Source organism: Podarcis erhardii (assembly GCF_964252035.2).
Source record: "Podarcis erhardii genome assembly, chromosome: 17".
NCBI classification, from domain to species: Eukaryota; Metazoa; Chordata; class Lepidosauria; order Squamata; family Lacertidae; genus Podarcis; species Podarcis erhardii.
Window position 1 is genome coordinate 26,425,217 of NC_138515.1, and position 27,491 is coordinate 26,452,707.

Sequence of the window (27,491 nt, forward strand, 5' to 3'; positions counted from 1 at the left end):
TGCCAATATTTTGACATCACACTGTGTACTTCCTCTCTCCCACATCATTGGCTGGTGGGAAAACACACAGAAAGACAAGAGGAAATCATTTTGCTCCCGATTACAGAGGGGGAGGAACCTAGCACAGGGCTGCCTTTTCAACGACAGACCTGTGTTTATTAAAATGTCTCGTTCACACATGCACAAACACACCCCTTCTCCCATCATTCTGAGAGAGACAAACAGAAGACAATAAAAAAAATACACTGGTCCCATACGACAGGCTTGAAGTCTGTGTCCATAACTGGAGTCATTATCGAAGGAACCAGCCTCTTGAGTGAATGTAGCCGCTTAGAGACTACTGAGGTGGATTGATCACAAAGCACCAGACGCAAGGAACACATTAAAAAGCACATCCGTATGTGATGCTGACTGCACACAAGACTTATGCCCATGTCCACAGCAGAGATGACAGGGAGACTGCGGTTTGGACACCAGGCACATCCAAATATGACAGCTGAAATGTTGTTCTGCAGTCCAATCACCCAAAGCAGAAGTCTCTCGCGAAAGCAGAAACAGAAGGGCATCTATCTAACTGGGAAAAGTGGAGTGTGACATGAGCTGCGGTGCCCTCTGAATTTGTTCTGCCAAATTGGATAAGTATAAGATATTGGCATGTTTTCTCCTTGTTGCTGCCGCCACTGCTAACGTAAAGGGCTGGGCCGCCATCGATGTACAACTTTTCTGCCCCATTCTTAATGATGTCTCTGCCACGTGACCAATTCTGCTGCTCAGTTTCTTCAGAAATTGCATGACTCAAGATCCAGGTTTATATCCAAAAGCTGTGTTAGCAACTCTGTGGACTGAATCTAGGAAGTGTGGTTTCAAACACCTCCCAAGATAAAATTTTGGTTTGATCAAGGTTAAGAACAGAAACTCTGTTGAGGGGTGCTTAAACAATGAAGGGCCACAAAACTGAAGTTGCATGGAATCTTCTACTGGGCCTACTCTCTCCCTCCACCCCAGCAGCTTACTGTAGCCTGTCTTCCACAACTCCCATGTTGGTTCAGCTGCACGTAATAGACAGGCCCATAGCTAAGCTCAGAGCCTATTCAGCAACGATGTCACTTGTGCATACAAAGCAGATAATCAGTGTCTCACTGCCCCCAAGTGAAGCGCAATCCCATTTTTTTCACACCTACATCACGTATGACTACCAGTTACAGGCTGAATCGTCTGCTTGATTCACTTAGGCCTACCTAAGTGTGTAGGTGTGAACTATGAGTCAATAAAGAGTAGTTTTGCTTACGCATACTGTTTTGGAGATAGCCAAGAAATGGCCACACACTTGATCAGCCTTTCCATGGCCTTATAAAGCACAAGGAAAAAATACGTGCAGTTTCGCACCTGGGGGGGGGGAGGAAATACTTTTCAAAAAGTTGTAACTCATATACATTCTCTGCTTCAAGATTATCTCTTTGGGCTTGGGCATCTTCCCCAGGCTGACAGCCACATTGCGTGACTGAGTTTGATCGCTCAGGTTGCATCCCAAAGTACATTTCTTCCCTGCCTCCTCTAAGTCCACTCTCTACAGAATAGAGCAGCGCTGACTGAGTATACTACAGAATTAGCAAGTAATCTGGCTGGTCTCTGTTTCCTGCAGCGTGGGTGGAAGGATAGAAGAAAAGGTCTAACTTTGTACCAACTTTGATCAGAAAGCTGCTTGCCAGAAAAAGCACTACTCCATAACAATGCCAGAATTATTCTCTGTGGCAGAACCAGACTGAATAAACCTTGATGGCTTGCAGACAGATTTAAAAGTGGAATCCATCTGAAAGCTACATGGTATATTGAAAAGATGCCACCACAACCTAGACACCATATTGCTGATTGAATACAGAGCTGGTCTTGATGCTCAGCAGAGAATATTGTGCTCAATTCTTCATTTTATAGGTGAGACCAATCACCGGGCAAACAGCGTATTTTCCTTTACCACAGAACTAGCCGGTATATTCAGGGATATGTCAAGGCTTCAAGACAGTACATAGATCATCATCCTGTTGTTTGATCCACACGCATGAACTTCCAGAATCAACAGGCTTTCAAACACGTGAGGGGAAGTTGTCCCTGGTTGGCTAAAAGTGCACACACACCTTTCCAATGCAGCTACGTGATGCAACACATATTCTGTTCAGCCTCTCAAAAGCAAAAAAAGGGAAACCACTGGGCTCACATTTCAAGTCTCGGCATATGCGTCAACCTACCAACTTAACAATTCAATTATGCCAACAGAAGGCACATATACCATCAAGGAGAGCAGAAGACAATGCGAATATATATAATTTCAAACAAACATTTTGGAATAAATATTTAAACAGTCTTGTCTCAAAGGAGATCATAATAAATAAGACAAGACCATGCAATCCTTAAATTAAAGACAAACTCTGCTTCCATCTTTACATATATATTTTTTTGGGGGGGGGACCACAAACACATCAAAGATTCATTCGTGTCTTTTCTTCCCCACCAATGCGACCGTTTTGGCTAAGCTACTGTTGATGCAGTGTAAGGAACGCAGGTGTTGTCAGAAAAAAATGTTTTAATTATTTACAGAATGATTACCGGAATGATTACATGAAATACCAAAGAAAAATGTACACCTCGCACAGAAACCAGAAAAGAGATGCTGAGCAAACTCACAGCTGATAAGGTAAACTAAAGCACTTTGAATAAGGCAAACATGTAAATTTAAAAAGGGGAAAACAAAAACAAAAAACAACCAAGACAAATCATAAAGACTACATAGAGGGGGGAAGAGAAATGCAAATCGAGGTTGGGTGTTTCCTCAAATGAAGGGAACACAAAACACACACACACACAAAAGGGATTTGAAATGGATGATGCCTCCCACAGAAAATCTTGCCCATGCTAGTCGCCATCATTAAAATTACACGTGTGTTCAAACCCTCTCTCAGATGGCTTGGAACTTTCCGCTCTCAGGGCACCACTTTCCGAGTGTCGATGGACCCAAAGTGCCATCTGTGCGCTGTGTCCTACAAGACACACCCCGTTTGTGAGAGTGTATAGATTCAAAGTGTGCAAGAACCGGGAAGCGTTCCCTGCCCCCCTCCCCTCCTCGATCCAAGGAGGCGACACTATAACAGCACTCAGAAGATTCGGTTTTTGCTGCAAATACATTTTGAAATCCACCCCCGCTTTTCAAAAAGGGAGCATCTTAGAAAAGTGATTTTGATCCTTGGTTTTCAAATTCTGACCACGCGTCGCTCAGTTCCATGAAGATCATTTTGGCGTATTGTTCGTAAGGTTGCCCTGTGGCCTGCAAGGAAGCAAAACAGGGCAGGAGTTACAAGAAACGTGGGTGATTTCACTCCAAACATGAGCTGAGCAAGAATCCTGTGTTGCTGCCAACACAGCAATTCTGCAGCCAGGATGCAAATGTACAAACAGACCACGCCTTCCCGGACTTGGGAGTGTCTGGTCAGAAGTCTTGGCATGGAAGATAGCAAAACACCTTGCCTGCCTCTTCTGCATCATTAAATAGGCTTAGAATCAAAGAGTCATGAAATTGTAGAGTAAGAAGGGACCGTGGGGGTCATCTAGTCCAACCCCCTGTAAGGCAGGAATCTGTTGCCCAACATGGGGCTCGAACCCACAACCCCAAGAATGAGCTACAGAGTGAGCTATCCCAACAGGAAGGCTCCATGTAATCTTCCACCTCCAACTGAACATTCTTGAGAGTCGAGTCAAGTGACAGTTGCCTGTAACAGCTGCAGTAAAGGAAAGCAGACCCCACCCCACCCTGCCAGAAAAGGGCTGCCTCTGAAGACAGGTCGGAAACTTCAGATGGTGCAGAATTCAGTGGCCAGGTTGCTCATCGGAGCAAGATGGTTTGAGCATATTACACCCATCCTGTTCCCACTGCACTGGTTACCAATTAGTTTCCAGGCCCAATTCAAAGTGCTGGTTTTGACCTATAAAGCCTTGAACAGCTCAGGACCGCAATACCTCCCTCAAGGACCGCCTCTTCCCATATGAACCTACCTGGACCCTGAGGCCCTCCTTCGTGTGCCTCCCTCCTTGAGAGGTCCGGAGTGTGGCAACACGAGAAGGGGCCTTCTCTGCGGTGGCTCCCTGTCTGTGGAATGCTCTCCCCAGGGAAGTTCACCTGGTGCCTTCATTATAGGCGCCAGGCAAAAACGTTCCTTTTAAACCAGGCCTTGGATTGATCTGTTTGACATCCTATGCCCTTTTAAAATGTGGCTCCTTTGCGGGGGGGGGGGTAGTTATTGGGTTGTTGTTTTTATTCTGATTATATAAGTCGTGATTTTTTTTCTGCGAACTGCCCTGAGACCTCCGGGTACAGGGCAGTATAAAGGTAAAGGGACCCCTAACCATTAGGTCCAGTCGTGGCTGACTCTGGGGTTGCGGTGCTCATCTCGCTTTACTGGCCAAGGGAGCTGGCATATAGCTTCCGGGTCCTGTGGCCAGCATGACTAAGCCGCTTCTGGCGAACCAGAGCAGCGCACGGAAATGCTGTTTACCTTCCCACCAGAGCGGTACCTATTTATCTACTTGCACTTTGACGTGCTTTCGAACTGCTAGGTTGGCAGGAGCTGGGACCGAGCAACGGGAGCTCACCCCATCGCGGGGATTCGAACCGCCGACCTTCTGACTGGCAAGTCCTAGGCTCTGTGGTTTAACCCACAGAGCCACCCGCCTCCCTTATAGGGCAGTATATAAACTCAATAAACAACAACAACAACATTACAGAGGGAAACAATAACACACCTTATCTAACCAGCTCAAGCTGTTGCTTGCTATGAGGTAGAGATGCTGTGGAAACAATATGCCAGCCTCATGTTTAAGCTGGCCACAGGCAACCAGAAATGCCATGCAGTTCCAAGGCAGGCTGGCGGAGGAGGAACAGAGCTCTCCAGTCCTTCTCTTGTGCCCGGCACAACAAGAAGCCAGGCTGCCAGGAGGAGGGGAATCTCCTCTAAATCCAGCATAGGAATGTAGCTAGCTGCTGCTACAAGCCCCTTTGCAGGCTTATATTTATTTATTTGCAGGCTGGTAATGTTTAGTTTCTCAAACTTGGCTTCCCATGTCAGTTTGCATTTCTTAGTGTAGAAAGTATTGATCTGATGTGTAGAGATCTTTCCTATTCTACTTAATCCAAGAGGGTTCTGGAAGCTTCTCTGTGTGAAAGAAACAAGCAGAAGGTTCATGATGTTTGGGTTATTCCTTCAGAGAAGCTGAGCACAGCTGGCTTTAACTGGTTCTCCTATCTCTTCTGACAAGGTCATGCTGACTATAAAAGAAAGGCCAGAAGGAGCCTGGGTTTCACTTTCTCTTTCTATCTCTTTACCTTCTGGTGTGGTGTTCTGTACATAGCATGCTATATAATGTTTAGTCTTATACGCTATTGTAAGTTTAAGTTAAGTCTGCTGCAACTGGATTTTTTATGGACAGTGCCAATCCTGAATGTATTGGATTTGTGACTATTATGCTCATTTGCCTTCAGCAGCAGTAAAGCTTTGCTGGATGAAATACAATTGCCTCTGGTCTATTTTTTGGGAATCCTGCAACATGTTTAAGTTTTTACTCTGCTAACTATACATTGGAATCTGCTCTGGTTCAATACTGAGCAGAATTCTGTGACATCCCAGCTGTTGCTGGACTACAACTCCCAACATCCTTGGGATCACTGGTCCTGCTAGCTAAGGATGATGGGATTTGTAGTCCAACAACAGCTGGGGAACCAAGTTAAGGGCTTATCTACAAAGCTTCTGTAAGCTGCTGAGTGTGCTGCCACAGAGCGGATTCAGGAATTGTGCCCAGCTATAACGGACGCTGTGCAAAGGCCGCCTCACATGTGTTACAAGCTACACACAGGCCAATTCCTATTTCTGAGTTTATTTATTTTTAAAAAATGTTACATACCACTTTTCATAAACTGCAGAGAGGTAAATGAAACCTCTATGCTGCTTACAGAGAACAGGAAACAGATATGGGCAGTGCCCCCCAAAAAAAAGAAAGAAAAAGAAAGAAGGTAAAAGCAATTCCTAGAAAGACTGCACTTGCTAAATGCTAAATGCTCATTATTAGATAACAGCATTTAAGGAAGCTATTGTTGCTGCTATTTATTAAACTTATTAGCACAAAGTCCCTCAAAATGACTTACAACAACAAACAATACATGTTCAAACTGGTATAAATCAAATCAGAGAAAAATCTAAAAATCATTCACATTTTTAAAAAGGCAGGATCAAAACATCCCACCCACTGAAGGGAGTCACAGATAATTATAAGCCAAAACGCCTGGCAGAAAGGAAATGTTTTTGTCTGGCGTCTGCAGGCAAGTACCAGAAATTATGGTGCCATATGAGGCTCCATGAGGGCAGCATTCCACAAACAGAAAGCAGGTAACCCGGATACCCTTGTAGGAGTTGGAGGGAAGCACCTAACTTACTCAAGCTCAGAGCCTTCCTTGCTGGTATGGCCCATCTCCCTGCAGTTCCCTGCTCTGGCTAAGAGATGGCAACAGCAGCATATTTAGCATCCCTCTGGCCACCAGTTCAAAGACCCATGACTGGCTCAGGGCCTGACACGTTTGCTGTGCTGTATGTTCCATTGTGTAGAAGAAGAAGAAGAAGAAGAAGAAGAAGAAGAAGAAGAAGAAGAAGAAGAAGAGGAGGAGTTTGGATTTGATATCCCGCTTTATCACTACCCTAAGGAGTCTCAAAGCGGCTAACATTCTCCTTTCCCTTCCTCCCCCACAACAAACACTCTGTGAGGTGAGTGAGGCTGGGAGACTTCAAAGAAGTGTGACTAGCCCAAGGTCACCCAGCAGCTGCATGTGGAGGAGCGGAGACGCGAACCCAGTTCACCAGATTACGAGTCTACCACTCTTAACCACTACACCACACTGGCTCTCTCTGTATTTCTTTGGACCTCTGCAATGCCTCCTACAGGCTCTGGTTGAGCTGTTCTAGATAGGAAGTACCTACCTAGTGGTTCACAGAATCCTAAGAGTTGGAAGGGACCCTGAGGATCATCTCGTCCAACCCCCTGCACTGAAGGAATATGCAGCTGTCCCTTATGGGGATCGAACCTGCGACCTTGGCATTATCAGCACCACGCTCTAGGCAACTGAGCTACACAGCTTGAGCAGGGAGCACCCAGCACCTGGAATTGACCCTTAGGAATATAGCAGTAATTTGGCACTAGCAGTTTGTCAAATCTGCCAGAAGCACGTACCTTATCTGGATGTACGACAAGCACTGCCTTCCTATAGTATTTCTTGACTTGATCTGGGGTAACCAGGTCAGCCATGCCGACCTGCTTCCATTTGGTCTCGCCTTCCCAAAGCACAGTGTGAAGAGTAGATAATAAAGCTCTTATATTCCTCTCTTTGCCATCAATCCAATCTAGAATCTAGAGAGAGAGAGAAGTTCAAACACATGTATTGTGTTATTTTATGCACAGTGACTTGCTGTTATTTTGATTTGATTCTAGTTGAGAAATTATTTATTGTAACGGTTAAGAGTGAATTTCAGTTTATATTACCTGATGATATTTAATGTTACTGTGTACCACGGTATTCTAATGGATTACTGAATACTACTTTATCTGATATAAATCATTTAAAGTTATGTTCTTAGTATGACATTTCTGTATCACATCAGATTGTTATAAGGTGTGTGATCTTTGTTGTTTCTTCGGCTTGTAAACTGCCTTGCGTATAGTAAAATATAGAAAGGCAGTGAACAAATTAAAAGTGAAATGAAATGAACAAGAAGTATAGGTCTTTGGCTCCAACAGGCAATCCCAAACTCCTCTACCTGTTCACTTCCAACAGAAGAGAGAGGTCTATTCATGCAAAGGAATGCAGCCACAAACTGTATTTTTTGCTCCATAAGCCGCACCGGACCATAAGGCGCACCTAGTTTTTAGAGGGGGAAATCAAGAAAAAAAAATCCGCTTCTCCCAGAGCTTCTGGGGCTGCCGGGGGAAGCCCGGGTTCCCCACCCCTCAGCCCCAAAGAGCAAAGAAGCCAAGACAGTGAGCGGGATCCATCCTGCTCACTGTCTCGGCTTCCTCTTTAGCCGTGTGCAGCCTCTCCCGGCCAGAGGGGTTGCACGCGGCTATGGCAATACCCCCACAAAAGCCCACAGGAGCCACACACCCTTTAAGGAGCGTGTGGCTCCTGTGGGCTTTTCTACGAGGAGGGAGAAGGGACTGACTGGCCGTGTCAGTCCCTTCTCCCTCCTGGGGAAAAGCCCGCAAGAGCCGAGGAGCTTGTGTGCAGCTCTTGGGGGCTTTTCCTGCCTGCCTCCCCCCTGCATTCGCTCCATAAGACGCACACACATTTCCCCTTACTTTTTAGGAGGGGAAAAGTGTGTCTTATGGAGCGAAAAATATGGTCATTTTCTGTCCCTTCCCCTAAAGAAAACCCTCAATAAAGCACAAATGAAGAAGCCCTCTCTAGCAGCAGCTCTGGGTGTGTATGGGGGTGAAATTATGTGTGTATGTACATGCATGCATCTTCTATCAGTCCTACTACTCCCTAAAGCACAGGAGATCTTGTACATCCCCGCTCTGTATCATCTTGCTTGTTGCATCAAACTCAAACCCAAGTTGTGGAAAACTCTGAACTTCTCAAGCTGAGTGATATGCCTCCAGACCACTGCTTCACCAGGTCCAGTACAGATGCTCTCTCTCCCACTGTTTCACACCTTAAGGTCTTTTAAAGACCTTTTAAAAAGCTCTTTTTAACGGGAGATGCCAGGGACCTTCGGAAAGCTAAGCACGTGTGCTCTGCCAGTGAGCCACAGCCCCACTTAGGGCCAAATCCAGGAGGCTCATTTGATTTGCATCCCAAGCTCAAAAGAGGCCACAGGTTTTAGCCACTTGGCATTTGATAAACTTTGCAACTCGCTTTTATGCACACCAGACCAAAACGTGACATGCACACTTGGCTTACAGCTGCAAAATTAGGCAAGTCAAATGCACAACTTGGTAAAAGGCACATTATTATTATTATTATTAGTATTAGTATTATTATGGTTACGTGTTAATGTATTTTGTTGCATTAAAGAATTTACAATTTTCACAAATATTAATAAAAAGTATGCCAGTTCTGATGGCACAAGGCTAGACCGAAACCTCTCTGGTCAGCTAATTATATAGACACCCCCCACTCTTGTTTGGTGCCTTGTTTTGTTTTCACAGATCCTCATTTTTTTATTTTTATCATGGGCTAGGGGCTTCTGAGAGGGCCTGCCCCGCCAATTTCCCCTATCAACAAACAGCCATGTATCGTCTAGGGACTGCCCTCCTCCACATTTATGCTTCAACTTCCCCCACTTAGATGGCACACCGCTGCTTTTCCAAACACCAGAAGTTGGAGGATGAGAACTATTCAGTATAAGAACAGCCAACCTTTAGTTTCAGAGGGTCCATATCTTTAGACATTTCTTGCTTTCTCATCTCAGCAATGGTCTTTGGTCCTTTTCTGTCAGTTTTAGCTGCAAACCCTTGATTCGACAAAAGATCCTCAAAATCGTTTTCTGAAACTTTGGGTTTTTGTCCTAGCAAATAAGATAAAAAGGATTAGGCTCCCAGTTCACTGGTAAGTGACAAAGAAGTGAAAAGTCTTAAATCATATATATGTACAAGAAGCCACATGCATCATGCTTAAATTTCATCCAAACCCTATCACCTGGGAAAGTGTGGGATCGCACTGTTATTCAGAAGCAAATGTAATATTCTGCAAAGGGGCTTTACAGACCAATGCAGCGATAAAAAAATAGATTAAAAAAATTATCTTTTCTCCAAGGTGTATCATGGATTATGATGATTTTGCTGCGCACTGATGGTATATTTTTGCTGCTGTTTAATTTGGGTTTGCTATCTAGGCTACTGTATGCTTTCTGTTGTCATGCACTGTGCCACACTTCAGATTTTGTATGTCACTTGGAGACTCTTGTATGCCAAGCAACTAATATATGCAAAAAATCATCATCATCGGGTAGAGGAGCATACCAAAGCCAGGTGCCCTGATGCCTCTCTCTTCTCGTCCTCCAATGACACTGAAATTCACAGTGTAGTTGGCTTTCGGCTGCGTGCTCGGCTTAGCTTGTTCTGGCGCCTTTGGCTGTGCCTGGGGTTGCCATGATGTGCTAGCAGGTTGCGTTTTGCTTGCCTGCCATTGGTTCCCTGCTTTCTGAGAGGGAGTGGACTTTGGAGCAAAACTGCCGGTTGAGAATCCGCCACTGGAAGCCCCTGGAAAGCAAGGACCAGGGTTTTGCATTTTAATTTTAAAAGATATTCCATTTGATTTAAACCTATGAAAACAAGCATGCCAGCATCTTCTGTGGCAAGGATGGGGAGCCTGTGGTCCTCGCAACGTGGGACTACAACTCCCATCATGCCTCAGCATTGACCGTGGGAACTGAAGCCCAACAATATTTGGAAGGCCGCAAGTTCCCCAACCTTGCCTTGTAGCTAGTCATGTAGTGGTTCCTGAATGGATCCCCGCTCCCCAGCATTACTTCCCAAAGATAGTCATAACTTCTTTACAAGCAACCAAATTCAGATGCCAGGATGCAAATCTTATGGCATGATGCTGCTTGGTTTCAGCTTTCTGCCTAGATCTCTCAGATTCACGGGTGGCGCTGTGGGTTAAACCAGAGAATAGGACTTGCCGATCAGAAGGTCGGCGGTTTGAATCCCCACGACGAGGTGAGCTCCCGTTGCTCGGTCCCTGCTCCTGCGAACCTAGCAGTTTGAAAGCATGTCAAAGTGCAAGAAGATAAATAGGTACCACTCTGGTGGGAAGGTAAACAGCGTTTCCGTGCGCTGCTCTGGTTCGCCAGAAGCAGCTTAGTCATGCTGGCCACATGACCCGGAAGCTGCACACCGGCTCCCTCAGCCAATAAAGCGAGATGCGCACCACAACCCCGGAGTCGGTCATGACTGGACCTAATGGTCAGGGGTCCCCTTACCTTTACCTTTAAAAACGGCATGAACTAAAAACTTCAGAAGTTTCAAGGGCTTTGGTGGCCTTGTACAAAAAGCCTACAAGCACCAAACGTGACAGCTAACACTCAGATCTGAACACGTTCTCTGAATGGCTGGTTTGAGGAACAGTGAGAGGGAAAGCCCCACAGCACAGAGGGGTATCCTGCAGAGGTGCCCACGTAAACTGAACAAACACCAAACACCAAACAAAGTAAGCAAGGACTCTTGTAGCGAAATGACTACATTTTTATTTTACAGACCCGCTCCAGCAGTTTAACTACATTCTCCACTCTGAATGTATAGGATAAACACACTCTACTGGAACTCTTTTCTTCCTTTTACTGGTCACTTAAACACTTACCTGGAAGGCCGGTTCTCAGGTTAGCAAGGTCAGCAAAAGGGTCAAAGTTCTGTGATTTTGCTTGACTGAATGAAAGGCCTGAAGTGGCATTTGTGGGTCCTCCTGTCGTAAAAGCCGGGCCTATATAATAAGACACAATTATTACGCTCTGCAAAATATCACATGGGTGGCTGCAAATACTGCTATGCCACACTATTCAGCATTCTTCTCAATCAATGGATGAAATATGCTTCTGTTCAATCCTTACGACTGACACTTTCGCATGCTATGATCTGTATATGTATATGTATATGTATATGTATATGTATATGTATATGTATATGTATATGTGTGTACATACATACATACATACATACATACATACATATATATGGCTTTTTGTTTAACAATGCAGAGGGGCTTGTGAATTTTGATCTCGCCTGCTCTAATCTTTATCAAGAAAGTTTACATTTTGGTGTTAATTGTTATCTGTGTGCTTTTTACATCGAATCACACACTCACCTAAAACAATCTCCTTTTATATTGTTCCAGTCCCAGGTGAATATGACTGCTAAAAAAGCATGCTAGGCTGTGCCTTTTGTATGCTGTCAACATTCAGTTAATGCTTTAGAAGGAATAAGGCAGGGACAGCTGCATTGCTAACCACAGTTATTGCGCTGTCTGTCAGTATGCTTTTTATTGTGCTTATATTACATTTCTATCACTGATGTTCTGCAATGTGTTTTTAACGTTGTATACCGCCTTGGGAACATTTGATAAAGGGGGGGAATATAAATTGAATAAATAACAGTAGTAGTAGTAGTAGTAATAATAATAATCTGCCTTACATGCAGAAGGCCTCAGGTTCAATCTCCATTGTGAGGTGCTGCTACTCTATGTAATGGGCTCGGTATAAGGCAGCTTCCTATGTTATTTGATAAAAATCCAAGACTATTACGTGACCAAGTGTTTCACATACACACAATGTTTCGGTAGCTCTGCGTATACCGCCAGCTGCCAAATAAAAGGAAGCGACTCCCTTGCACGATACCTTCCAAAGTGGACTTCTTCGGTGGTGTGGGCACTGCAGTGCTAATTGCCGGGTCATCTGCCCAGGAATCCCAGCCGCCTAGAAGGTCAGGCTGGCTTGCGGAGGAAGCCATTTTAGGTGGGTCTGCTGTCAAATTCCCTAGAGGGATGCAAACCAAAATTCAGGGATAAGGTAAAAGCAGGCGGGTAACGCTACGTAATCTTAACAAGGAATACAGATTCAAATGTAGCAATTATACTGGATTATTTTATTTTAAAAAAATTATCTCTTAGAAATCAATTAGAGTTTGTTCACACACACACACACACACACACACACACACACTGTTCCAGCAGAGCTCTTTTTATGACATTATAAACAACAACTTGGGGTCACCCAAATGGCTTGGCAACCGCTTCAGAACAGACAAAATACAGCTCTTCTTCACATGTGTAACTTAACTTATGCAATTCAGTACAGTGGAACCCAAACACTGCAAAACTGGAAGTAAGTGTTCTGGTTTGCGAACTTTTTTTGGAAGCCCAACATGCTCCTTTTTGAGTGTTACGCTTCTGATTTGAGTGCCACACTTCGGTTTCAAGTGTTACATTGAGGTCTGTCTGTTTTTGCTATTTATTTTGCATTTTTGTGGCTCTTTCGTTTTGTTTTTGTGACTGTGTGGAACCCAGTTCAGCTACCGACTGATTGATTGTGTGACTGGAGTGCATTGTTTATTGCTTTCATTTTATGGATCAGTGGTCTCATAAGATAGTAAAATTCATGTTAAACTGCTGTTTTAGAGGTTGTTTTTAAAAGTCTGGAACGGATTAATCCATTTTGCCTTACTTTCTATGGGAAAGCATGGCTTGGTTTTGGAATGGACTTCCAGAACGGATTAAGTTTGAGAACCAAGCTACCACTGTACTTCAAGGTGAAGAACCCCACCACTAGCTTAGATGACTAAAAACAAACTTCTCCATCAATTTGTCTGTGAACAGCTATTTGGCCATAGAACCCAAAGAGACCCTGTCTGCAGAGAAGCAATATGCCACTGAATAACCAATAAGCTCTAAAACCTGGAAGAAATGTGGTTGTCCACCATTTGTCTAGACCAGGGTTTCCCAAACTTGGGTCTCTTGCTGTTTTTGGACTACAGTTCCCATCATCCCTGACCACTGGTCCTGCCAGCTGGGGGTGGTGGGACTTGTAGTCCAAAAACAGCTGGAGACCCAAGTTTGGAAAACCCTGGTCAAGATGAAGGTTTGAACTGATCCAGCTCAAAAGGATCTTATATTGCACTCTGAAATGCAAGATGAACTGTAAACCAGCCATCCTAGCACAAACATTTTGTCATATAACTCAAGGAGATTACGTACAGCCAAGATATTTATTCTTCTCCAGAATCTGGTAGTATGGAAACCGAACTATAAGCTATGGTAGCTTCCACCCAGCTGAAAACAGACTAGCCGTTAATGTTAACATATGCTTACTATTTTTTTAATTTAAAAAAGGCTCACCTACAAAAGATTTGCTTTGCAATGCGAAATATTCATCCAAATTTCAGCTACCATCTGTGATCACCTAATCAAAATAATTTGTTGCACTTTTCAAATAATTAAATTGCAGCTGCAGCTGAGTCTATAGCTGCACTCAAAATAGTATGAGTCAAATCGGTACGTTGATTGTGGCTCTGTTCTAAAATTATTTATTGGACATTCATCTGATACAGAAGCACGAAACCATAGCCTACAGGGCTATAGATCTAGATCCCATAACTAAGAAACTTCCCCTTCCCGGCTCATCTCTATCATTCCAAGAAATGAAAGTTATTAACACAGGTCATTGGTGTAGCTAAGCAGGTGTCCCTGAGGTCTTGTTGCTCTGTGTCCAGCTAAAAGTTCTCTCTGGACAACCAAGACACAGGCTAGAGTGTCACAGCTCTGATAAGCAAGGAGCTTATGCGGGTGGCGCTGTGGGTTAAACCACAGAGCCTAGGACTTGCCGATCAGAAGGTTGGCGGTTCGAATCCCCGCGACGGGGTGAGCTCCCGTTGCTCGGTCCCTGCTCCTGCCAACCTAGCAGTTCAAAAGCACGTCAAAGTGCAAGTAGATAAATAGGTACCACTCCGGCAGGATGGTAAACGGCGTTTCCATGCGCTTCTCTGGTTCGCCAGAAGCGGCTTAGTCATGCTGGCCACATGACCCGGAGAGCTGCACGCCGGCTCCCTCAGCCAATAAAGCGAGATGCGCACCACAACCCCGGAGTCGGTCATGACTGGACCTAATGGTCAGGGGTCCCCTTACCTTTACCTTATCCATGCCACTACAGGAGACTGTGCTTAACATAGGAAGCTGCCTTACACCTAGTCAGAGCTTTGGTCCATGAAGCTCAGTACTGTCTAGACTGACTGGTGGTGGCTCTAGTTTCAGGCAGGAACTGGAGACACCAGAGATTGAACCTGGAAACTTCAGCATGCAAGGCAGATGCGCCACCAATATGCTGCGGTCCCTTCTCTGCTGGCGACTAAAGATTACATTGAGTCCTAAAGTGATCACAAGAGTAGCACTTAACCACTAAAAGTTAGAGTTGTCTGAAGCCAAGGAGGGAGGCATCTCAGGTAGAAGGCTTTCAAGCAGTTTTAACCTGCTTTATAGCAGGGGCAGTTATAGAAACTCAGGTATATAAGCTAAGGGCCAAATGGCTCCTTAAAGCAAGGTTGCAGTCACCAAAATGGAATGTCTAGTTGCCATTCTGGGTAAGATGGCTCTAAAGTCTTATTTTTCAAATGATGGGCAGATTGTGATTCTCAGTTAAACATCTGGCTAGTTCAGATGATAACCTTGAGCTAGGTGAAGAGCTTTGAGAACTTAAAGAAGCAGACTTCCGGGTTAGCGCGATCGGCTAATGGCGGATTCCCTCCGAGCTCCGGAGGGAATCGGCTTTGCTGCAGATGGGTCTTACCGCGACGGCGAAGCGGGGACCCTCAGAAACCGCAGGCGCGGAAGCCTGCGGACTTGGTGACTCGGTGGGCACCTCAAGCGCCCCCCCGACCCACGAAGAGCCTTTTTAAAGGCTACGGAGAGGGTACGGAGAGTGGCGTGGTGCTGTGAGTAGACCGCTACTGCAGTGAAGCGAAGCCGCGAGCCATGGCCGGAGAGCGCTGACTTTTTTCCCTGAAATTTGGACTTGAAGCAACCCGTGAGTAGAAGGGAATTTGGACTTTAAAAATTTTCACCTTTGAATTTGGTACGACCGGGGGATGTGCTAGAGGGAAGTCCGCACCCCCTCTATCTACAAAAAGATTTAAAGCAAAGATAGGAGAACTAAGGTGGAGAGATCTCTTTTTTGGTATGAGTTAAAAGACATTAATTCCACGAATTTGACAGAAGAAGATTTGTGCTGGAGAGTAAGAGTCGAATTTTGGAAGCTTTTGTTTAACCCCCCCCCAGACCCGGGAGCGCCCTGTGTGTGAGCTGGAGGAAAAGGAACAAGGAGTTTGACAGCTGTCAAAAGAGCTGTCAAACGGGCAGTTAAAGTTAAAAATTTTATTGTTTAACATCTCTCTGGACTAAATTTGTTACATTTGAATTAAAGTGTTTGGGAACAAAAAAGTTATAAACAACAAAGTATCTGACTGTTGGACTATTAAGTAACCAGAATCCCCCTAGGGGAAACTTTGAAACATTGCAATGGCTACAGATGGAAAACTACAGGCAGAGATAGAAAGAATGTTCTTTTTCGTGGGAATACTGCAGGAGCAGAGCACGGCTATGAACAAACAACTTATGACCTTGAACTCTAAAACAAGCAACTCTGCTGAATGCACAAAGGATTAGACTGAAACAGAAGCTGCAGCTGAACAAGAAGAGACATCTTTGGAACTAGGGGAGAGGGAAGAAGGAGCTAAGAAAGTACAGGAGAGTACCAACTTCAAGCTTACATTGTTAGAATATAAAGAAGAAGACTTTGGGATTACCAACCTGCGAAAGATGCGAAAGAGGAAAGAGGAAGCCCCTGGAACACTTGGAATATTGGAACTTAAAAGAAATAAGAAATATGATTGGGGCTTCCTCTTTGTGCATGGGAGATCAGTTGACTTTTTGCAGCAGTTGTTACCAAGTTTCTTGGATGGGAGAAAATTTGATGAGACTGTGTTTGAGCTCCTTCGAGACCCGAGGATCAACAAAATTTGCTACCAACAAAACCGGCAGAGAGAGACTGACAGAGATTTGAAGGCCTCTGATGTGAGGAATCCAGGCTAGGAACTGTTTTGTGGACATTTAGTTGGGAAGGGACAGAAACCGGGGTGGGGGGGGGGGAACAGAATTTTAAAATTCTTATGATTTCTATATTTGTCTATTATGACCTACATTTAATATATGAAAGGGAATTCGTGGAAGGGAATTTGGGTCGACCTTAGAAAAGAATTTAATATTCATAAGAAAATTGGATAAGTAAAATTTGGCCAAGTAATAAGAACCAACTGTAAAAATAATAATAATATGTTAAGGATGAGAGATAAGAATTTGCTGAGTCAATTGTTGGAATTGGGATGTATGAAGGGAGGGTGGGGGGAAGTCAGGGAGGGGGGTTAAGAAAGTTATGAAATTATACATGTTTTGTTTTTGATTATTTTTGTGTGTAAAATGTGAAAACCTAATAAAAATTATTATTAAAAAAAAAAAAGAGAGAACTTAAAGAAGAACAGTCACCTTATCTAGGGACAGTCCACATATATATCGGCCTATTCCAATCTCTTTTTCTTAATGGCAATTGCTCAGGCTGCACAGAAAAAGCATTTTGGCTCCTGAAATCCATTCCAACTGTGCAGATAAAATAGAACTGATAGAATTCCACAGGATGAGGCATTTGTGTGTGAAAACAGTCCAGAGCCAATGATCCCAAGATATGCACCTCCAGATGGCAGAGATGTCAGGCACCATCCTGGCATCCATGAATCCTCACTTGGTCACAAGGTACAAAATGTGCCTGGCACCTGGCTAATTTCGAACACTGGGCAAGGTGGGCAAACATCAGGCTTTGCAGAACACAGTTCCACGTGTTGCTTACTCCTGCTCATGATGAAACGTTTAGTAACTTGCACCCAAAACTTATTAAGCTTATGTCAAGTATTTATTTAGGGCACGGATATCACAACTACTGTTCACTGTTAAAATGGGTATGTGTACAGAGATTATTTAAGAAAAGACTCCACTTGATCTTAGCCAAAAGGCCGAGAAGCGATGATTAACTGATTTAGAATTTACAGATTGTTCCCTATTGAAGGAGAATTACATGAAGATGATGTACAGATGGTATATAACACCTGTGCAGTTAGGGAAAATGTACAATACTAGTTCAAATATATGTTGGAAGTGTAAAGAAAAGGAGGAGACATTTTATCATATATGGTGGGATTGTAAGGTAATTTTAAAAAATTGGGAAATAATATATAACGAATTGAAGAAAATGTTCCATTTAACATTTGTTAAAAAACCTGAAGCATTTTTATTAGGGACTGTAGGGAAAGATCTGCCAAAAAAAGCTGAAAAACATCTTCATGTATGCGACAACGGCCATGAGAGTTTTAATAGCACAAGGATGGAAGACTGAAGAAACCCCAGCTAAATAATCATGGCAAGAAAAAATGATGGACTATGCAGAACTGGCAAAACTGACATACAAGCTACAGGACAAGGATAACTGTGACTTTAAAGATGAATGGGAACCCTTTACAAAGTATTTGAAGACGCAACAAAGCGAACTGGACTCCTTGGCTGGTTTTGAATAAACATTCACAAACTTTTTATTAATAATTATCAGCTAAATAGTTTGAGGATCTATATAACTGTGCAACATGCAGAAAACAGCATTTTTAGAGAAATCAAAGACTGGAACTGAGGGAAGTCGGGGGGTGGGGGGTTCTGTGGGGGGAGGGAGGGAAAATGGGGGGAAATAAGGATGACATGTTTCTGGATATGTTTTGTTTTAATTTTGAATAAAAAAGTAATTAGAAAAGAAAAGAAAAGAAAAGAAAAGAAAAGAAAAGAAAAGAAAAGACACTGAGCATTACATTTATGATATAAGCCCCAATAACAGAAATCTCTGTCGCTGCCGTACTAACAGATCTCCAGCAAAGCCTTAAGACAACTGTGCTCAGAAGATCTTTTAATTCTCTAATTAAAGACGGCAACCAGGACGTCCTGAGGAGGAAGACACAGGTTCAGCATGACATAAGATTTAAGCCTGTCTAAGTCTGATACACATACTATCGCTTCGCAATCCAGCCACCGCCATCTAGAAGAGGTATGGTGGTTCCATTTAAGATTTGTCTCCTTGCACTCACCACCTTAGTACCTCTCATGCAGGACCACAAATTTGGTGGCCAGTCTTTCTAGAGAAGGCAACACTGAGAAGTCTGGGACTGTTCCAACTTTGGAAAAGACAATAGTGAGGTAGATGGAATAAGGGTCTGTCTCAACATAAGGCAACTGTAGATATATTAGTTAATAAGATATGAATGGGGAATGTGCATAAGCAGAATTCTGTACATGACCATTCAGTATGCATGTAGGCCAACACAACAGAGAATGTGCATGCACTTGACAGCAAATGCAGAGAATCTTGTAGACTGGGCAATATGTATAAGTCTCCAAATGGTTTCAAATAAATGCTAATTCAGTTTAGGGATTTCATGCATTGCCCAGGCAATGAGAATTTCCATTATAACGCTTCACATTGCATTATAACACTTCATTATTACATTATAACACTTCACATTGCAACTCTTATTAATCACATCTTTTGTGATTAAAAAGGACAACAGTACTAGTAAATCATAATACAACAACGCCAAACAGACTAAACAAAAACAGTCGCCAGAACAATTTCACAGAAAACCACAGTAAGTTATTTTCAGAAGCTGGTAGTGGAAAACATGTAAGTCTTGAAACAAGATCATAAGAGCAACTTGACAATGTGAAAACCTTGGTTTCACAATCAGCCAAGGAGATAACTTGTGCTGGGATGGTACACTGAGGCATGAATAGATGACCGCTTCAGTGATTGCTTTTTAAGTTTGCTTAATTCATGAATTGCCTTGGTCCTGTCAGAATGGCCCATGAAACAGAAAACCGGCTTACGTCAAATGGAACAATTTGCCCATCTAGCTCAGGGACTGCCAATGCTGTGCCCTTGAGGCCTTCTCGCTGGTAAAACATCTGAAGGCAGCCCTGTATAAGGAAGCTTTTTAAAGTTTAATGTTTTACTATGTTTTTATATATATTGGAAGCTGCCCAGAGTGGCAGTCAGATTGGGGGGGGGGTACAAATAATAAATTGTTGTTGTTGTTGTTGTTAAGTTCAAAACCAGAGAGAAGCAACCCATGTCCCAACAAGTCCCTGCTCCAAGCTTTCGAAGTTGAAAAGGGGCGCGCTCCGTCTCAAGTTTCTCACGCCTTGCGGGAATGTTGAGGTTGCAAGTGTGCACTCTTTTGTAATGGTTGGGTCTTCTCCCGTCTGCAAAGGTGACATCTGGTTTTACGCAACAAGGCTGCACCCTGGACCAGGGCTGGATTTAGGTTTGATGAGGCCCTAAGCTACTGAAGGTAATGGGGCCCTTTATATGTCCAGCTGTCCTTTGTCAACAACAAATTGTCACTGTTTTTTTTGTGTTGAATATATGCTATATGGTAAGTTATGGACCGAATAGGTATCTAAAGCCATTTGCACATAACAAATGGGAGCCTACACAACACAAAACTCTGTTGTTGTATGTAGGTTTTTTATCTTATATTTTGGAAATGTACATCCAGGGTTTTTCCCTTTAATTTTTTTTGGGGGGGGGGGCCAAGAGAGTGGGGCCCTAAGCTATAGCTTGTTTAGCTTATATATACAGTGGTACCTTGGGTTACAGACTCTTCAGGTTACAGACTCCGCTAACCCAGAAACAGTACCTCAGGTTAAGAACTTTACCTCAGGATGAGAACAGAAATCACGCGGTAGCAGCGGGAGGCTCCATTAGCTAAAGTGGTACTTCAGGTTAAGAACAGTTTCAGGTTAAGAACGGACCTGCAGAACAAATTAAGTTCTTAACCCGAGGTACCACTGTAGGTAAATCCGGCACTGCCCTCGACCAAAGCTGCTCCAGCTTCCTCATTCGGTTGATCAAAGCTCCCCAGCCTCAAGTCTCCACAAGGAGGTTGTGGGGAGGAGAGCTGGCATCCCTACTCCAGCTTCCAAAGTGACAGAAGGAGGAAGGAGGAGATCTTCTCCTCCTCAAAGCCAGGTTTCCCACCCCTCCCCAATTTCTTCCTCTTCCTTGTGTCGGCACCTGTCAACCTAAGCATGATCCCAACGATGCTCACGACAACCACAGAGGTCACTGCCCAACGTGCCAGCAAATCTCATTCAGTGACCCACAGCTGATAATTTTAGAAAGCCTCTGTGCATCTTTATCTAAGGTACAAAAGCGGATGCTATTTGTGTGCCATTAAGTCGGCAGAGAGATCTCTTCCTGATTCCACAAGCAGCTATTTTTAGGTTTAATCAGGAGAGAAGCCTGAACAACAAATGTGTGCGTACTTCTTCTAAGAGTTCAGAGTTGTCACAAGTAGGAGATCAGGGTTATTTTACACATCCTGTTAACACCCACACATGCAAGCCTTCAGCTAGGGCTTTTTTTGTGTTGAGTGGCATTGATGTTGTGCTCCAACACAGAGACACTATCCCACATCATTTTCGCACACAACAGGATTCTAATAAATCAGTAAGGAAAAGGGGGGAAATAGCTGCAACCTAATCTCTCATTTCCCTGTGCCTATGGTAGAAACACACATGCGTATAGTAAAAAGCAATTGCAAAGTCGGCCCAGTGGCTCCAACTTGCAGTTTTCTCCACTTTCCTTAAATGAGCTGGGAGGAAATGCATTTTCTTAGCACAGAAGAAAATGAGAGTCCTCCTGTGTGCAGCAGGCATTTGATCAGATCTGTGTACAGCGCACTGAATTCATAGCATTCTTGCTGATTTGATTAAAACCAAGTGCCTCTGCCATAATTGCCACAGATGTCTGCATTCAATTCTTCAGGTTTGTTTTTTAATCAGAATGAAAAAAAGACAGTCAGAGGAATTCAAAATGGGATACAAACAGGTACAAGTCTGCAGACAATTTGTTTTTTAATATTACAGCATAGTTATTTATAAAAACAAAACAAATTCCTTCCAGTAGCACCTTAAAGACCAACTAAGTCAGTTCTTGGTATGAGCTTTCGTGTGCATGCACACTTCTTCAGATACAGGATCTGAAGAAGTGTCTGAAGAAGTGTTCTTCGTATCTGAAGAAGTGTGCATGCACACGAAAGCTCATACCAAGAACCGACTTAGTTGGTCTTTAAGGTGCTACTGGAAGGAATTTGTTTTGTTTTGACTATGGCAGACCTACACGGCTACCTATCTGTAACCATAGTTATTTATGTTTGCCTTTATGATTTCAGAGATCTAAAACTCTGCATTTATGTATCTCCACCTCCTTTACCTTTTCCGGCCTAAAGGAACTGTTTTGCCAAACAATTAATAGTTACCACCACTAGTTCTCAAGATGAACTTAAATTCCATTGAAATAAACTAATTTAGGCTGTAATCCCAATTCCTGGGAGTAAATCTTGCTGAATTCAATAGGCTTTACTTCTGAGTAGATATGGTTGGGGTTGTGCTGTTAGTCGGGACCGAGCCATTATCTTCTAGCTTGCATTATTTAAACTGAAAAAAGTGCTATCAGACTTCCTACACCATACAGAAGATAGTACTTAAATTATTAGCTCCTAGTTAAAGGGATATGCAGTCTATAAGTGCCAGGCAGTACAAAATGTTGTTACAGGACACAAATGGTTAAGGATGCCAGCACATAGAGAGTGTTGAAAATCAACAAGCTGATTTGTTCTATCATTCTAGAAGCTGAAATGAACTTCTGCAGCTAGTGGTCAATTTCATGCCTTTACGCTAACTCAAAGCATGGAATAAGTTTGCCCACAATTTCACAGCTAAGTGTGTGACAGTTTGTATGGCAACATACACTGTTAACTCCCAGAATATTGGCTGGGGAACAGTGGCAGGGGGAATACTTATGGGGGTTTAATAATTTTGAAATACGATGTGCTGGGAACCCAATTTCAACTATCTTCACGCAAAAGGAGCTTGTAAAAAAGTAAATTAGCAAAACTTTAGCTATGTTACAGGGGAAAAGATAAACATACACCTGCGACACAAAGCTTGTTAAAATAGCAACACCACCAAGTCGATCCGTTAGACATTAATCCACCTTGACTAATCTGAGTGGAGCATGTCACTCAACAGGCTATGTGGCTGTCGGGGGAAGAGGGGAAGTGAGGAAGGCACATGAAACATGCACTTACCTAAATTAAGGAAGTCTGTGCTAGAGGAAGGTGGTGGTGCGCTGTGTGTGGAAGGAAATGTACCAGGTGCGGTTGGTTCATTCGGACTAAGGAAGTCACCAAATAGATCGGGGCCAGTAAGAGTCGGATTGTCGGAACCCGAGGAGACTGTGAATGGGTCAAACGGGTCAGCTGGAGACAAAACACAGCATTATTGGTGTTACTTGAGATGCTTCCAAGGCATCCGATGAAAAAGAAGAAGTGATTCTCTGGTGAGGATGGGCAATATGAGAAGGCGGCACACAAAACTATTTAGGGTATCTTGCTTCCAAGCACACTAGCACAACTCTGCCCTCTGCCACCCACCCGTCACTGGGGTTTAGACGCTATTGCACAACACAAGGATTTCTGCCAATCACCAACAAGAAGAACGACAATCTGCTGCCTGTAAAGTCCCCCTTTTTCTCCCTATAAAGAAAAAACAAAGCAAACCCTACGACGTCAAGTCAACCACGCAAGCCCAGTAACAATTCCACCCAAGCAAATCAAGTTGCAAACTGAAGTTAGTGGAAAGTTTTTCAAGCTGGCAGATTCCCCTAGCAGAAACAGTTACCCAAGTGGACTTGCTACCCCTAATAGGAACATTTAAAAAGCCATACTGTACCAGTCTGCACAATGGAAGGCATTGCTGATCTTTTTTTCCCCTTTCCTTTTAAATTTTTTTTTTAAAGAGCGGTGACTGCAAAGGCTGTGAAATAAACGGAAGGATGCCGAAAAGGCAGTCTCCAGCTGGAAGGTCTTTCACTGAGCACTGTCAAGCAGCAGCTAATTGGAGCTGCTCAGAGGACAGTATTTATAGTTAGCAGGGAGTGGCAAGCAATGGCCAGCAGGGAGCCTGGCTGACACTCTTACCTTGCCACAGGGCTGTATTCACAGGCCAAGATGCTTTTAGAGCCCGGCCGGTTCTGACACACCCACCCGTCAAAGCTAGAGCTCAACTGAGTCCATTTTGAATGCGACCACAGAAAAGGAATCTGCCCGTTTTAGGGAACACCTCCCCATCGTACCAGCTCTTTATTTCCGATGCAAGCAGGTAGTTAAAGCTACCGCCCCTGGCACCGCTAGTTTTGATCACGCTTCAACAGGAATTCCATAATGAGCAAGCGAATTCTCAGAGCCAGCTGAGGCTCCGTGTGCAATCTCCTATCTGGAAGCACTTGAAACAATCACAGCACTGTTGCTCTCTTCTGCGACGTCAAGATGTATATTAACAAGCAATGGAACAAGACGCTTCCCCAAAGGGGGTTTTTTTGGTCCTCCTCTGGGAGTGGTCATATGACAAAACCATGCTGCTCTTGCCTTCCACAACCTGCCTCCACGCCCTAGTGTTAAGGAAATATTTCAATGTTACAACTGCATTTCCAGCAATTGGAAGACCCAATAATTAACGTTTATGATGATCACAGAATCACAGAGCTGGAAGGGACCATGAAAGTCATTGAGTTCAACCCCCGCCCCCCGCAATGCAGGAATCTTTTTGCCCAGCATGGGGCTCAAACCCACGACTCTGAGATTAAGAGTCTCATGCTCTACCAAATGTGCTTAAACTTTTTAAAAAAGTAAATGGCCTCTTGAACAGAATACACCACTTATTAAATTCCACATGAAGACAAACCATTCTAAACTAGGGGGTCCATTCCTCCCGCTTTCTCCCAGCGCACAACCTCTACGCCAGGCATGACCAAACTCAATCCTCCAGATGTTTTGAGACTACAAATCCCATCATCCCTAGCTAACAGGACCAGTGGTCAGGGATGATGGGAATTGTAGTCCCAAAACATCTGGAGGGCCAAGTTTGACCATGCCTGCTCTAGGCATTTAATCTAAGTGGATGCTTCTTGTTTCAAGGAATCATTCAGAATCCAGAAAGCCGATCGGCTTATTAGATGGCCAACGGCCAAACTGCAAGTCACAGCTCACTGGTGAGTTTTGGGAGCCTCTGGAAGTGTGGCCAGTCCCAAACAAATTATTTAACTCCACCGGAGAGACTGCCTAGCAAAAAGTGTATACTGATTTTACACTACGGCCAGCTAAGAGACATTCTGCTGCAAAATTCTGATTTGTAACTTTTTAATATTCATTGAAGAAATGAGAGGAAAAGACTACCAGTGGGGCTTATACATCTAATTGGTATGCTCTACTGTCTGACGCAATCTGCTTCTAAACACTAATTGCTGGAAATTGCTTTTGCACTCAGGTCCTACTTTGTGGGCTTCCCAGAGTCACCTGGTTGGCCACTTTGAGAAGAGGATGCTGGGTGAGACTTGACCACTGGCCTCAGGGGCTTCCTGAGGGGTTTTGGCACCTGACCAAAACATTCTGCTGCTCCCCATTGAGGGGGCAAACTCCTTAAGGCCAGGGAGACTACAGGGAGACCAGCGCCCTTTGGGGTACTGCTTGAGATGACTGCCTCATCATCCTGCCTCATGGGCAGGCAGGCTCTGACTGGCCTGATCCAGAAGGCTCTTTCTATGTTTCCTACGGGAGGAAGCACCTCCCCCAATGCCCATTACTCTGCGAAGAAGGCAACAGCTGAATCAGACTGCACTGTGGTTTACTGGCACGTGAGATTGCCTCGATCCTGTAATTCGCCCTTCTCCTTTGGAGACAGATCATGGCATCTGCAAGATTATTATTATCATTATTAATTAAATGTGTGTACTGCCCTTTATCCATAGATCTCAGGGCAGTTCAGAACATAAAAATACAATATAAAAAACACAAAGGACATGATAAAAACAAGAACCAAAAAACCCCACGAACCAATAATCCTCCCCCCTCCCCCCGCCGCCACAAATATCTTTAAAAGTGGTATAAGATTTTAGTCAGCCAAAGGCCTGGTTGAAGAGGAATGTTTTTGTCTGGCACCTAAAAATAGATAATGAAGGGGGAAAGCATTCCACAAGTGGGAAGCCACTGCAGAAAAGGCCCACTCTCATGCTGCCACCCTCTGGACCTCTCGCGGAGGAGGCACATGAAGAAGGGCCTCAGAGGATGATCTCAGGGTCCGGGCAGGTTCATATGGAGAGACGTAGTTTGCAGTTCTGAGCTGTTTAAGGCTTTATAGGTCAAAACCAGCACTTTGAATTGGGCCTGGAAACTAACTGGCAGCCACTGCAGCCGGGCCAAGAACAGTGTAATATGCTCAAACTGTCTTGCCTCATAGAGAAACCCAGACACAGGATTTTGCACCACCTGAACTCCACGTGTAATGAATGCATTGTAGTAATCTAACCTAGAGATTACCAGAGCATAGACGACACAAGCTAGGCTATCCCTGATGAGAAAGAGGCACAGCTGGGTCACCAGCCAGAGCTGATGGAAGCATGAGCCATTCAAATGTTCCAGAGCTCAGCTCCAGGGCTTTGACAAGAGTGCCAGCCGGAAACCCGCCAGAGCCATCTGGAAACCTATCTAAAAATTAAAGTAGAAGTGCTCTACAGTTCTCAACAGTCCGTGTCTGCGGACTTATTGGGTACACTTCTAGGATGGCAGTGGACCCAGCTGCTCATCAGAATTCCAATGAAAGGAAAGCCCCAGTTAGGTACCTGCAGAAGAAGAGGTGGCTCCCGTCGAGGGGGCACTACTCTGGTTTGGGTGCGTAGAGGGCTGTGGTTGGCCACCAAAGAAGAATTCTGCTCCTCCTCCTAGAAGGTCCGCGGTAGAGTCTTCCGAACTCTCTGGGGCACCGCCAACAAACAGTTCGCTCAGCAAGTCTGCGTTGCTGGAGGAGCTCTTCATCTCCGAAGGAGGCTGCAGCAGCTCTGGGGGAGCGTCTGAATCCAGCCCAAGCAAGTCAACGCTGTCTTCTGTGGGAGTCTCCTCCAGCTGACCAGTGGGAGTGTCAAAATCAGCTTCAAACAGCGGCTCACCATCCTCTTTTTCCAGGACGTGTTTCACCATTTCCTCAACTGGTCTGACCTCACTGGGAAAGGCAGCAAATTCCTCGTCGGAAGGTTCGCTGTCATCCCTTTCCTCCACCAACCGAGGTCTCTCTTTGGGGAAGGGGTCCTCAGGTGCCGCTTCGGGACTTTTGCCTTCTGTTGGGTGAAGAGAAGGACATGACACCTTCTTGCAACAGGTTTACTGTAACGGTGCTATTCCACCAGTCTGCAACAGCTTTTACTGGATGAATGGAGTAAGGCGGGGATGGGAAACCTTTGCTCCATTAATTGACATGTTCCTTTGGGGGTAACCCATCAAAGGCAACATGCTGGTGGTGGGAGGAGCAAGAGTCAAAATCTGGTAAGGCCCTTTCCCCTTCCTTGCCATAAGTGTGCCATAAAGCCAAGGACCACGTAAAATTCAACCAAGTGCCAAAGGCATGGGCAGCCAAGGTCCCAATCCGCATTCCTCAAATGGGCCTGCTGCTAAGCCCTAGTGCTGTGGACCTCAGTCACTCCATAGCTCTCCTTTTGCTTCTGCATTGGCAACCATGATGGGGAGAGGAGGCCGGCTATAGCACAGGGCCTTTAATCGCTGGCATTTATGGCACAGGAGCACATTGTTTAAGGACACGGGCCTAATGGCAAAACAGCAGCTCTGGAAGCCCATATCCACCAAAACCCACAGGAACCCCAGAAAGCAAAATTGTTACTCTCTAGTGAAGGAAGCTAAGAGAAATCCTGACTTTTATTTGCTGGGGAATA

At 44.3% G+C, this 27,491-nt stretch overlaps 1 protein-coding gene across 2 annotated transcripts in view; it reads right to left on the reverse strand.

Moving 5' to 3' along the window:
- Positions 1-2,560: 2,560 nt before the first annotated feature.
- The window catches only part of GAK (cyclin G associated kinase), a 77,432-nt gene continuing 52,501 nt past the window's right edge, over positions 2,561-27,491 (reverse strand). The window contains exons 21-28 of one of the 2 annotated variants that reach the window (XM_081844808.1): positions 26,391-26,882; positions 22,804-22,974; positions 12,417-12,554; positions 11,387-11,506; positions 10,048-10,287; positions 9,445-9,593; positions 7,261-7,437; positions 2,561-3,316 (exon numbers count right to left, since the gene is read on the reverse strand). In XM_081844808.1, coding sequence (XP_081700934.1) covers positions 3,215-3,316; positions 7,261-7,437; positions 9,445-9,593; positions 10,048-10,287; positions 11,387-11,506; positions 12,417-12,554; positions 22,804-22,974; positions 26,391-26,882 — 1,589 coding nt within the window. In that variant the 3' untranslated portion in view covers positions 2,561-3,214. The remainder of the gene's footprint in view (positions 3,317-7,260; positions 7,438-9,444; positions 9,594-10,047; positions 10,288-11,386; positions 11,507-12,416; positions 12,555-22,803; positions 22,975-26,390; positions 26,883-27,491) is intronic. The other variant, XM_081844809.1, reaches the window with a different exon arrangement.